At 49.4% G+C, this 13,858-nt stretch overlaps 1 protein-coding gene across 1 annotated transcript; it reads right to left on the bottom strand.

Annotated features, from left to right (window-relative positions):
- Positions 1 to 940: 940 nt before the first annotated feature.
- On the bottom strand, positions 941 to 7,627 carry LOC122389794 (ubiquitin carboxyl-terminal hydrolase 29-like). The gene is made up of 2 exons (XM_043382192.1): positions 7,598 to 7,627; positions 941 to 2,452 (listed from the first exon to the last, which is right to left on the bottom strand). The coding sequence occupies exons 1-2, from the start codon at positions 7,625 to 7,627 to the stop codon at positions 941 to 943; spliced, it is 1,542 nt and encodes a 513-aa protein (XP_043238127.1).
- Between the last annotated feature and the right edge of the window lie 6,231 nt (positions 7,628 to 13,858).

Genomic DNA, 13,858 nt, shown 5'->3' with positions numbered 1-13,858 from the left:
AGGGCCCTCCACTGGCATTTGAGGGCCCCTAAACCGGCCTCAAGGGCCCAGCCGGCGTCTGAGGTCCTCACTCCGGCCTCTGATGACATCATTTCTGTCTCCGGGGTCCCAAGACTAACCTTTAGGTGCCTCTGAGCATGGGATCTGAGGCATGGGATCTGAGGGCCCCGCACTGCGGGCCCTCAGATGCCGTGCCGGTATTTTCCCATGCCGGTAAGCCCATGCAGGTATTTTAGGGTCCCACACTGACCTCTGAGGGCCCATGATGGCCTGTAAGGACCCACATTAGCCTCTGATGGCCCAAGTCGGCATCTAAACGTCTCAAACTGCCCTTTGCAGGCCCTGTACTGGTCTCTGAGAGCCTTAACCCTCGCCGGCCGAGGGGGGGGGGGAGGCGGGTGCCGCCCCTCCATAGTTTTTTTTTTCGCGATAGCTCCGAACACGCCGGTGATAGAGAACTGAAGCTAGGCATACCTGACCTTTGAATCAAGCCGGATCTGTTGACACCAACCACATTTTCGGGTCAGATCAGGTCACTGACCTATGAAGTCAAAAGTGAACCTCTGCACGGTCTTCAGATGTCGCAACTTCGCAACGCCCTCACTCCCAGAGGAGCTTTCACAGGGAAATGAACCTTGCAGGACCTAGTATCCATTAGGAGTCTTACAACTTCAGAAAGGCAGTGTATAGGTAACATGAAAATACAGAGTCTGAATCTGAGTTGCTTTGTTTTGTTTATTGTATTCAAGCCATTTCGACTAAACAGACAAAAGGATTTTTTTTTTAAATGACTCGTATATAATACAACAATCCATGTAATAAAAAGGTGATACAAAACATTTCCGGTACATATCCACACACACGCACACACAAACCCATACACACATGCCCGCTCGGACACGGTCAGGAGGCGTTCAAGCGCCAATCCTCCGTGCGGCAGTTACAGTCCCCCACCCTCCATCCTGACTATCTGGCTGCAGAGCTCCTTGTGGAGGTAAAAGAAGGTATAACCGTCCCGTTGGTGACCTTCATTCAGGACGTACGCCTCGCCCACGCAGCTGACTCGCTGGTCGTCGTAATGGAACCACATGTCCCGTCCTACACTGTACACGTCAGACACATAGTGTCCTGAGTGCGTGGCGCCACCGTAGTGGCTGACGACTCTCACCAGCCGATACGTAAAGTCGCCGACCAGGTCGACGGGACGGAGCGACTGATCTTCCTGGACGCAAAACTCGGAAAGGTGCACCTGTTCCACGGCGCCGGCCGGCTCTCTCTCCTGTGACCTCCTGATAACATGGAGCTCGCGACCCTTGTCCTCACGGGTCCGCCCCGGCTTCGAGTTTAAGTTGGCGGCGTCCAACACCTGCAGCTCGGGTGGCGGCAATGGCGGCGACTCAGCAGCAGCAGTCGCCGATGGCGAAGGACGAGCCGGCGCCGTGGCTCCGGCCGACACTGGAGAGCCTGCAGTGGTGGGCGCTGTTGGGGCGGCGGTGGCGGCCGGTGGGCCTGAGGGAACCTCCGACTCCCTAGTACACAGGGAAGGATTTGTGCAGTTCCACTCGGGAGGCCGGGTGACGTCGTCCGCGACAAACTCGTTCAGCGAGAGGAACTTGGGGATGCTCACTTTGGTCCGGATCTTCTTCGCCTCATCCCCCAGAAAGACACACCGGTTCAGTTGGAGGATCAGTGTCCTGGGAGGCTGACTTATCTTGGTGGTGACGTAACACTCATCGTGGCGGCAGTGCTGACAGAGCAGGTGGCGCCGGTCGGATCGCATGCTCAGCCGCAGCGCGTCCTGCAGCGTGGGCGCCTCGGTGCCCTGGTGGTGCGGTACGCTCACAAACCAGCTGATGTTCTCTTGGCGCTTCAGAACTGTCTCATGACACTTTGTGCACCTGTAACTCTCGAGGGTCTGGTAATGGAAGTTGTCGCGGACCGGGTTGTCTGTCGATCGTCGAGCGTCGACTTCGTCTTTCATTGTGTCCAGCAGGCGCAACAGGAACTCGTTGGCGTCCTGCATCTCGGTGCCTCGAAACGCCGGATCGATGTCGGCGAAAACATCGCGCAGGTCATTCAGGTGGCTGAAGACTAATTTGCTGAGCGCCTTCTGGCGAAGATCCATCAGTTTGGCAACGCCACACAGCGTGCGGCACTGGCCGCTTTCGACCGGGCCCGAGATCAGGGACACCATCTCACTCTGGAACGGTTGGAGACCCAGCAGGGATTGCAGGGTGGCGTTTTGATAGCAGATGTTCCCAAAGTTGGGCAGGCCGATGTAGAGTGGGTCCTTGCTGTTCTTGTCCGAGTCGAGCGGCGGGATGACTGGATTCAGCTGTAGGTCGTGACTGGTCGTCTGTGCCTTGCTCTCTGACCCTGCTTGTCTCCTCTTCTTGCGCGCCTCAAGCTGGCACTGGCTGCGCTGTCGGACATCCTTGGCCACCTCCAAACGCTGAGGTGGGCGGGAAGGAAGCGAACAGTGGCGTAGCCAGAAATCAGCGAAAGGGGGGGCCATGGTGCTCGAGGGGGCGACTTTTTCCCTTGAGAGGGGCGCCATAGTGAGCTAGTGACAGGGGGTCAGTCTAAAATGTAGCGTCATATATTCATGCATGATTTACTAGGTGTTCCTACGGAACCGGCACGAGTATCAGAACCAGGTTTCGCTGATTTTTCATGAAATCCAATTAATGCAATTTGCAGCTCAGTGTTTTTTATCAAAAGCGATAAAAAAATCTTAATGCATATTTAGCACGATATAGGAAACGAGCTCAGGCTACGGACATGTTATTCTCATAATACACACCCATTCGAATTCGAAACGGTAAAATATGCGTTGATCGATTGGCACAATCTTTATTCTTTGCAAAAAAAAAAAAAACATACAGGTTCACTCACTGAACCAAAATGACCTGTGGACTGCAGCCTCTCAAATATCTTCATTGAGGGCCAGTTCAATTTTGCTACCTCTCTATAAGTACCTATAAGTTACCGATTACCTATAAGTTAACCCGCGCCGTGCTGGTGGCCTGTGCTTTCCGTGTCGTGCTGGGGGGGGGGGTGTTTTCACGTCCCCCCTCTAACTCGGCTCCTGGGCCACGTAGCGACACGCGGTAAGGGGAAATCGAAAGAGCGTCAAAAATAATGACGGAAAGACTTCGTTTCAATTTTTAGGTCAGGTCAAAGGTCAGGTCACCAGAGGTCATCAAAGGTAAAATTGAGTCCATTTCAACAATTTTGGAAACTGCCAACGGCTAACTCGGGAACCAATAGAGCTACAGCGCCGCGGAAAAGCGCATTCGATAGCCCTTTTACAGGCTTTTCTGAATATTGCTCTCGGATTTGATCTCAGGTCAATGGTTAAGCCTCCAGCCAGAGGGCAAAAATTCCAAAAATAACAGTTTTTATGAAAAGCGTTTTTCTGCAATAACATTTGGTTCAAGACAGTGACGATATTTCTTTTGCCTGCCTCGTGTTCCTCTCGTCGAGACGCGTCGAATGAACTATACGTTGACCTTGAAAGGTTATTTTAAAAATTTGACCGCAGGTCAAGGTCATGACCTGACCGTAAAGGGCCATTCTGCAGATCAGTCGATCCGTATCGTCGAGCTGACCACATCTGACGTGTTTTCACCGCTCTAGCACGTCTCCATTAAAAGATGAAGCCAAAAAACCGTTTATGGTGATAAAATAGGTGACCGCTTATGACCTGAGATGACCTCAAGGGCACATAAAAGGACACATGTGCATTTTTGCGATTCAGTGTGCTATGTTTACCTATGAACCGATGTTTAAGGGGTTTTAAACGACATTCGTCCAAAAGAGGCGCATTTCACTTTTCTCCCACTGACTTGAGGTCCCAAAATTGACCTGACCTTAGGTCACAGACATAAAAAGTCCGAGATGAACATTTTATGCATATTGTTAGTCTTATCAGTCTCTAAAAGTTTCAAAAGTGATCGTTCTGTCGGTGTAGCTATAGCGGGTCTTTTAACTTTTTTTAGGTAAGGTCACTTGACGTGCCCTAGTGACCTGACCTTGAACGACCCTCATCTGAAATTTAACAAGCTGTGTAGAAAAGATGTATAAACAGGTGTACCAAAGACAGCGGAGGCGCTGCGCGACGCCGTTTTTGAGATGTTCGCGAGGAAAAAACCTAAGGGGGCGTACCCCCCCCCCCCTCCAGCACGGCGCGGATCAATGGGAGACAGTTGAAATGCTCTTCTTCTGAACGAAAACAACCTCAACCATCGGGATGCAGGTAAATATGACACATTTAATCGGTAAATGTCACTCGTGATGTGACCACTTTTATGTTACTGAGGTCATCTCAGGTCATGAAAGGTCTCCAGTAGATTTTGGACAATAACTTTTGATAGAGATATGGTAGAGCAATGAAACACCCTATATAATTATTTTCCTTCTCGAAAGTATGGATGACTAATATGCAATATGACCTTTACCGGTTAGGTTATGACCTTTACCTTAGGTCAAATTCTCAAATGCCCTTTTAATGTCGAATTCTAGTTCATTTGACTTGTCTGTCTCGAAAAATGGAACACGATGCTGGTTGAACTAATCTCATGCAGGTCTGAGCAAAATGTAAACGTCCTCCGCGAAAACGTATATTTTGAGGCTAAAACGTTTACCTTAGGTCAAATCTGAGATAATCAATAAGAGAGAGCATAAAAAGAGCTATCGAATATGCGCTTTACTGCGGCGCTGTAGTTCAATCTCTTTCTGAATCCTGACTTATGCGCCGCTTTGTCAAAAAATGTCAACATCGGCGAAATTTGATTTTCGGTTGTCGCTGGTGACCTGACCTTCGACCAGTTCGACCTAGCCTTAAAATGATCTAAGTAGTTTTGTAATAGTTTTTGACGCTCTTTCGAACGCCGCCTACTGCGTGTCTCGACGTGGCCCACAAGCTGAGTTAGAAGTGGGTGTTCGAACACCCCCAGCAGGTTCAATAAAAAAACGCTTACGCTGGGGGCGGCACCCCACTGCTAGGCGCTGTCGGCATCGCAATAATGGGCGGCACAGCGCTGAGGGGCGCAACTTGCATTGAGGGGTGGCATTGTACGGTGAAGGGGCAGCGTCGCGTTGAGGGGCGGTATCGCAACGAGGGTGGCACTTACAAGGCTGCCTAATAAGGAACGCTTCGCTTGGCACATCCAAGCCCAGCTCGGCGCCGCCTAGCTTCTGCATCTTGAAAAGGGCCCTTGGTGTCGATGAGAAAGCCCCATTGTCAAAAAATTGCCTAGCGTCAGTGGTTTCGGGGGGGGGCGACCGAAGTATCCAATTCAGTTTCGCGTCAGTGACTACTGGAGGGCGTCAACGACCTCGGATAGGGCGAATGTGATCTTCAGAAGGGCACCGGGTGCTCTAGAGGGGTGCAATGCTTGGATGGGGTCACTGCTGCCTTCAGTAGGGCATCGGACGCTCTGGAGGGGCGCCATTGATCTCGGATGGTCCGACTGGGATTTTCAGAGGAGCATCAGTGGTTTCAGAGGGGCGCCATTGATCAAGGATGGGCCGACTGAAGCCCCGGTTCAGGTGAGCGCCAGTGGCTCTTGAGGGGCGCCAGCGACCTCGGATTGATGGGGCGACTGTGATCTTTAGAACGGCGTTGAGGGGCGCCATTGGGCATGGATGCCTTCTGTTGCCTTCAGCAGGGCGCCGCAGGGAGGCTCTGGAGGGGCTTGAGCTTGGGTGGGCCGACTGTAGTCTCCAGGGGCGTTGTCTCGGATGGGGCGAATGTGATTTTCAGAGGGGTGCCGGGTAGTCTAGAAGGGCGCCATTGGTTTCAGAGGGCTGCCATCGATCTTAAGATGGGGCAGCTGTAACCTTCGTTTAGATGGGCGTGATCTTCAGAAGCGCGCCGGACGCTCTGGAGGGGCGTCATTGGGCTTGAATGGGGCGACTTTAGTCTCAAGCGGGACGACTTCAGTCTCAAGGGGGTGGGGCGCTAGTGGCTCTTGAGGGCGCTATTGATCTCGGATAGGGCGACTGTGATCTTGAGAAGAATGCGGGTGCTTTAGAGGGGCGCCAGTGGTTTCAGGGATCGATCTTGGATGGGTCGATTGGGGCAGCTGTGAACTTCAGAGGGGCGCCGGGTGCTCTAGAGGGGCGCCATCAAGCTTTAATGGGGCGACTGTTCCGTTTAGGTGGGTGCCAGCGGCTCTTCAGGGGCGCCATCGACCCTGGAGGTTCGGAATATTCTGGTTTCCGGAGGGGCGCCCTTCAACATTTGGAGGCTCAGGTCGTATTTGGGGGTGCCCTGGAGATTATTTAGGTGTCCAGGCACCCCCAAAGAGATATTGAGTTCGATCCCTGCCTGCACATCACTTTTTAATTCATGTTCTCTCTGTAAAACGGCATCAGCCTAGTCGGCGCTAATTGGGGCGCCATTTGGGCGGCTGGGCGGAAAGGGGGGGCCATGGCCCCCATGGCCCCCCCTGTCTACGCCACTGCCCTTCGTCTTGCAGAAGTGGTACCTGCTCCCAACAGTCCACTGGCAAAACATGGGGCACACTTCCGACTTGTGCTCTCCGCCGCAGTACATGCACTTCATGGGTCCATTCTCTTTGGCACGGTGTTCACTTCTTGCATTGAAGCTCTTCTTGTATTCGTGTTCGCCTCGTTTCTCTCCTTGCCTCGGTTTCGACTTCTTTCGGTCTTCTGACTGCCAGTGACTGCTTCCGGCTCCGCTCATTTCATGGGCATCTCTCTCACACACCGCTTCATCTGAGAGCCAACCGGCGAAGAGAGTGAAGCTGTCCTTTTCTTTTTGAACTTGCAGCCAGCGCTTGTAACTCTTGAGGTAGGTGGCTGGCAGCTTTTCTTGTACAAGAATATAATAGGCTGAGACGTCCGAGAGATCTCCAGCCCCTCCATGTTCTTCAAGCTGGGTCACCAGACTCTGCACTCGATCGGCTAGATCTTCGAGATCTTTGTATGAGCCCTGACGGACCGGTCTCAGGTGTCTGATTTCTTCCAGCTGATACCGTATCCGGCGGCCCGACCCTCCGTACCTTCGATCCAATTCACTCCTAGCCTTTTCATATCCGGCTTTGGTAGGGCTGTATCTTTCCACCAGCTTGAGTGGCTCTCCGGAAAGACAGTTGCGAAGCTGCATCATCTTAAACTTCTCTGGAATTTCTTCGCCGTCGACAAATGCATCAAACGTGGTCTTCCAGTCTTCATATTTTCTGTTGTCCCCGGAGAAGACCGATAGCGGGGTATTTTTTAATCCATACGCGCCCCAGTCGATTCGAGCGGTTCTAGCCTCTGCTTTCTTCTGCGCTCTTGGTGCTTCTTCATTTCCTTGGGAACTTACGGAAGCCAATTTCTCTCTGATCATTTTGTTGGCGAATCTTATTGCCTCTCTGCCGTCCTTCTCCATCTGTTCTATCTCTATCCACAGCTCTTCTCTTTCTGTTTGTTCAGACATCTTCAAGCTTAGAGCTTCCCCAATTTCATTCAGTTTTTCAGTCAGGTTGTCCATGGACTCCAATATTTCTACTGAGTTCCCTACAGTTAACTCTCCGCTTTCGACTAGCGAGTTGAGTTCCCTCTGAGCTTTATGAAACTCTCTCACTGTTGCCGCCATGTTCTTCTTTAGGGACATGGCGGCAACATGTCGTCGCGCTGTCTTCCGTCGCGCTGTCTTCCGCCATCTGTTCTGAACCTTCAGGGGGCTGTGTTCCTTTCTTCTTCTTTCCGGCCATTCTTGCTCGCCGATATTCTAAATTCACTTACCTACACTACACAGCTTTATAATTACACCCAAGCTTCATCATTTACTGTACATTAAAACTCATGCAAATGCTCATCGTAACCGTCCGTTTCTTCACTCAATCAAACTTCAAAGAGCTTAATTACGTTAGCTTTGCTCAATGCAATGTGACAATCAATAGATTAACATCCGGGTCATCGCGGCATCAAATGTTTGTGATATTTTACTCGCGTTGTGTTTTGTCTTAATTGCTTAATTCGACTTAATATTCAAATACTGTTTCTACATTGATTCACTTTATTGACCCACTTCAGAAGTCGTTCCCACTTTTTCTCCTCTAAATCAGCTCAAATTTATTTGGAGCTCGCGCTGAACCTGCTATGTAATCAAGCGGTCCTCCGCGACACAATGCATGTTTAAAAAGTATCTATGTAGTTAGTTTTTCACCGTGTTCTAGCCAGTTCGCTCGAGACCAGAGCATCGCTTTTTCGGCGACACGTAGCTTGAATGTATCCAGCTAATCCTTCTTTCGTTTATATTCGTCCTGCAGATCTATGGATGGTGGCAACCAAGATTCTTACAGATAAGGCTTGGACGCCAGTCACGTGATCCTTTTTCTGCTTTTCCCAGCCCTACTCACGATTTCCATAAGCCTTGATTAATTCATTGCACAGAGGCGTTTGTAGTTATTTTATATACGAAAACTAATTCAATGATATTTGAAATTAACAAACAGATTTTACTCGCCATCTCAAACGAAAGTTGAATTTACTCGCGTTTCATTAATTTAATCAGCTGGCAACCATCACCCGTAGTCCTCGATGTAGTCGAACTTGGCGCACTCAGATAGTGTTCGAAATTTGTGACACTTACTTGTTGCTATGGCGACCGAGCAGTACCTACGATATTCATTTGTCAATAAGTGCTTGCGGAGCTGCCGCTCACACTTTTGAACACAGTCTTTATGCGTCAGTTTATTTTACGCGTCATATCTGAAACTCGTTTCGTGAGGCCCCAAAACCATTCAATTCATGTCCTTCAAAAGAAGTGTTTTGTAACATTTTCGATATGTTTTTTGGGCTTAATTGGTAGCTACATTCCTCCTATCTTGCGTGAGGATAGTCATCACTCGGGGACCAGTCGTTGAAAGCAAGAAACATCGACGAGGAGAAGGTCTTGTAAAAAGTCGCAGCGATTGCATTGAGCATTGAATGACGAAAATATGTTTACCCCCACCGCCTCAGGCGATCACGTGCCGTCACCCGCCTGGTGGCAACAATGCTATAGTTCGTTTTTTCAGAAGGACGCTGGTTCCAAGTATGTTTTTCGAACAAGCACGTGTTTTAGCGAGCAAAACGAGCAAAAACTGAACCTGAGAAAATCGAACGTCGACTAATTTTAACATGTGATTTCTTCCCGATAATTTACATATGTGCGTTTTGGAACCATACAGGGTGTCCCGAAATTGATGCGCGGTTGTCCTATCCTCAATAACTTATAAAGTGCTCGAATTTATTTCACGGCTTATATGTTATCATAGTCCCCATTCAGTTGCATACACGGCCTATTGCACTCTAGCGTGTCACGTTTCAGGTTGTCAAGAGTCTCTCCTTTGAAACAACGCCATGCCGTTTATATCTTCTGAAACAGCCTCTTCTCTGAGCTAGCCCGTGGAAGCTTGCTGAGCTCTTTTCTGACGATCGTCCAGATAATTTGGATCGGGGACAGGTCCAGACTGTTGCCAGACCATGTCCCCTTCTCCCAGAGGCCTGGGAGCCTCGCTCGGCACCAGTCCTGGGTCTTCCTGGCGTGATAAGCTGGAACCCTTTCTTGCTGGAAAATGGCCCTGGACATGTCGGACAAAAGTTTGAGTCTGGTTTTTGAACCATTTACCTTTTCCCTCAGCATCTTTGTGGCATCAGTCTTCTCCAGCACCTCGTTGACATAATAATAAGCAGTTACGGTCTGTCCCCGAGGCACCTCGTAAAGCTCAGAGGCCAGAGCGCCTCTGTAGCTCATCATGCTCCAAATGAGATTCTTCAGCAGACGTTTCACGGTCTCGACAGCGGACTCCTCAGAGCTGCCGTTGGCCCACATTTCGATCGTTCTGGCAGTAAGGGGCTTAGAGACCACAAAGGGCACCTTGTCACTGAAAAGGACGCATCTCCAGTCCTGAATGGTCCAGTTTTTGTGGGTCTTGGCGAAATCCAGCTGTCTGCACTTCTGGACCACGGTAGGCCAAGTCTGCATCCTGAAGCTGAGCAGCTTCAGCTTCAAGATAGTCTTCAAATACTGGTGGAGGGTCGATTTGGATGCTGGGACATGCATCTCATTCAGTTTTCTTGTCAGCGATGTTGAATGGTGCTTTTTAAAGGTCGACTTTGCAATCACGATTTTCGCCACTCTGCTCAAGGCAGTCTTCCGCCCAAGGCTATAGAACTCCAGGTAAGGACACCAGCCGTTTGACCTTGAACGCCGCCGGCCGGCCGATGACGTCATTGGAGGCAAGCCGGCTCGGCGGACGCATCGAGCGAGCGTATAACGGAGGAGCGTTGGAACGTTGCGGGAGCCGGGGAGAGATTTTAAAGCGTTTGCATACCACCATTGTTATGTTGATTGATCTAGACTGCATTCTTAAAAAGCTCGACGCATCTTAGGCCTGGATGGTGCGTACATTCGTAGAACGGTCCGACGTCCGTGATCGAAGCTGTCTACTTTATATATACCAAAAGACGCCAAGACCGGTGCAATAACGGCGACCCGATCCCGTCTCTGGCGATTCTAAGACTCGTTAAGACCCAGGCCGAGTCTGACCCGTCTACTTTTAGGGAAACGGGGTGGGTGAATTGACAACCGAATACCGATGGTTAGAATTGATCCCGTCGTCGAGCGATGGTTGATTGACAGACAAACAACACATGTTGTAGTGGGCGGATAAGCATCAGGGATAATGCCTGAACGTAGGCAAGCATAATTGGTCTGCCATATTGTTTAGGAATATAAAATCGTAACGGAGGTCCTTGAGGATATGATCTCTACCTACAGGTCGCCCAGAGGTACGGGTAGAGCAGTAGGATGTGGGGTAAGGTGTCTGTACGCCTCTTCATTGTAGGTACGACGTATACAGCGCCCAGTCCCGCCGAAGCTCGATAACGACCGTGACATATTCTTAACTGGCGGATCCAGGAAGCCTATATACCGTGCAGGAAGCGGTCTTGAACACATCGGGGGGCATATACCCTAAAAAAGGTTTCTGTGAATTAAAAAAACATCGGATTTTCATTCCTTGTGCACTACTGTGCAGTTCGATCAATAAACTTTTCCTCAGAAAGGTTGTGAAGTTTTCGTTTTATTCTCGTAAAACGATTTCGGACGCTGCCCCGGATGTGGGCCTGTGGGGGATAACATTTGTCCTCTTGGATCCGCCAGCGGGTTGCCCCACCCTGAACTTAACTAAAAACGTCTTAAAATCCCACCAGAGAGCCGAATCCGATAACTCATCTCTGTCTGCCCGTCTATTACTGCGCACCGTACGGCGCCCTGCCCCGTCGGAGCTCTGAACCGACCCACTGTAGGCGATCCATGCATTCTAGCGCTTCAGGGGCCCGAAAAAATGGTGTGAAATATGAATAAATACTGGCGTATTTTGTAGCAAAATATCCCAGCATCTGAAATGTGACACTCTTTTTTACACCAAACCACACACTTTAAAACCTTAAACGTCCAAACACGAACTTGTTGGAGAAGCTGAGCTACGGTGCCGGGTCGTGATTTGACCCTAGTTACAATGAGGGCTGTAAATCAAGACAAAAGATAATTATCTTGAAAACCGTAATTTCGTTTGAAGCCACATTCCTTGTAAGCAGTATGCATCACACAAATTTTGCTTTTGAAACGTATTTTTATATTTAATAATTTTTCGCAGCACACCTTTTAACTGCATCAGATCAATACTGTTAACCATGTTTGGCAATGCCCATCTTTTACCATCCAGGAGATTCGGTAACAAAAATACCATTACATAGTAGCCTAGTGTGCGGTCTCAATATCCTGCAAAAATCGGCTGCCACTTTTTGCGATTCACGGAGTTATGGACGTTTTGCTCAACCCTTACCGTATAAAGTAGGGCTAGGGCCGAGGGGAGGGGCGTAATGCCGCCACCCAACCTAAGATTCTGTTCGCGACAGATCCTAACTCGCCAGCGATAGAAAGCTGAAACTTAGCATACCTAACCTTTGATTCAAGTCGAATCTTGTGACACCAACTACATTTTTAGGTCAGGTGAGTTCACGGACCAATGACGTCATAAGTGAACCTCTGCACGATCCTCAGATGTCGCAACTTCGCAAAGCCCTCAATGCCGGAGCAGCTTTCACATGGAGATGAAACTTACAGAACCTAGTATCCTCCAGAGAATTCACAGTTTGTATGCCTCGGATTTTCCATAAAGGTCACATGAGGTCAGGTCGATCACATGACCTCACCATTGTGAGTCAATGTTGTAAAATGAACACTGCTATTCTGGCGCCGGAAACGATATCAAACTACATAGTTTAAGCTTTACTTTTGCGAGGTCCAATGCTCTACTTTTGCATTGTTGAACTTGCGTGACGTCATTTATGACGTCACTATGGTCTGGTCATTATAGTTTTTGGTCCATAACTCCCCATCAAATTGAGCTAGCGATTCAGGCAAGCCACCAATGAACTCAGGAAGACCTGCCGAATCGAATGGTGTGCAATTTGACCTCCTTCGACCAATTTTGGTGACCTGGGGACTCTGACCTAAAAAACTTACAATCGGGTAGGTAGAAATGGCTTCCGTTCGGGGAGAGCAGCATGCCCTTGCCCACGTTGCACCGAAGTTCTAACTCATTTAGAGGCCAAACGGAAAGCGAAATTCCTACTCCTTCCTTGAACTCCGTTAGCGTACATTCATTTCGCAACTTTGAATCCCAACCACCAAAAATAAGCGTTACGTTGTAGGTAGACACGACACTAGCTAAAGCTATTTATTTGTAGAACATGTGATCGGAACGTTCAAGCAGCCACAATTATTCGCAAGTCGTCTCTTCTTTTTTGCTTTGCAATTGCATCTTAGCTTTGCTTACATGCAATTTCAGCGCTAAACCATTTCCATTTCACTGATAATTACCTACTTCCTAAAACACGATAATTTGCGATCCCCTGAAATGTGGTAGTCTGTTGGTACTATTTTCCCCCAAACAGACCAGTCTGAAAGCGCCTCTGCAACAATGTTTTCTTTGCAAAACCAGCTCACGTGGTTTGCGATCAAGTGGTGGTTCATCCGTAACTGACGCTAGTTGAGAAGTAAGTCATAACACAGACAACACTGTATATGTTTTTGCTAAGCCTCTTCTGTCCTGTATTAAGCCTATGGGGAAAAGGCATTGCTCGCTCTCTTGCACGTTGCAAAGAAAACCCGATTACTTCTGATGCAAATACTTATATCAGTTGAAGCGCAATGAAACTAGGCTAGAAACGTTCTCTCTCCCCATCCAATTGCTCATGATGTCATTTCAAATTCAATACCTACCTCATCTCTGTCTGCCGCCCATTCATTGCACACCTTACGGCGCCCGGCCCCGCCAGAAGGATCCTAGCGCGCTGAGTGGTTGCCTCCAGCCGCGTCATCGCGAGGCCCCGCGAGGCCCGCAAATGACTACATTGCGTGAATAGCCGTGTCGCCCCCCTGACTGAGTCAGTATACTTGATACAATTTGACAGCAATCTATGCGAAAAGCATGTGAACTATGCATCATGCCTTGAAAGTGCGTTAATATTAACCTGACAATAAAATTAATGTCAAAATCGGACTCAGCGCATAAAATAACCCCCTTACGTACCAAAATAACTTTGTCTTACGCAATCCACGATTTAATAGACATTTTGGGGGCCATCCGTCCCATAGTGCGTCGGAGCCGCTGCCGCGTCAAACGCCGAGCCGCCAGCTGATTAGCCGGCTGAATGAACCGCCGCCCGGGGCGACCGGGTCAGCGGGCGCTGACCTCGCCCGTGCCAGACGGCCAGTCTGGAATTGGTCGCGGGCGTGGCGGACGGTGGTACTGAGTGCTCCAAAAACTGTCGTCGTTCGTAACTTTAA

The sequence above is a fragment of the Amphibalanus amphitrite genome, unplaced genomic scaffold (genome assembly GCF_019059575.1).
Source record: "Amphibalanus amphitrite isolate SeventyFive unplaced genomic scaffold, NRLGWU_Aamphi_draft 000372F_arrow, whole genome shotgun sequence".
NCBI lineage: Eukaryota > Metazoa > Arthropoda > Thecostraca > Balanomorpha > Balanidae > Amphibalanus > Amphibalanus amphitrite.
Note: the sequence above shows the minus strand (reverse complement) of the source record. Positions and strands in the feature narration are given on the sequence as shown.

Bases quoted from the DNA above. Each gene is read 5' to 3' on its own strand.
- LOC122389794 (XM_043382192.1), bottom strand. From the start codon at position 7,627: ATGTCCCTAAAGAAGAACATGGCGGCAACA. The intron at 2,453-7,597 runs GTGAGAGAGTTT...CGCCCACCTCAG, and splicing joins AGAAGAACATGGCGGCAACA to CGTTTGGAGGTGGCCAAGGA.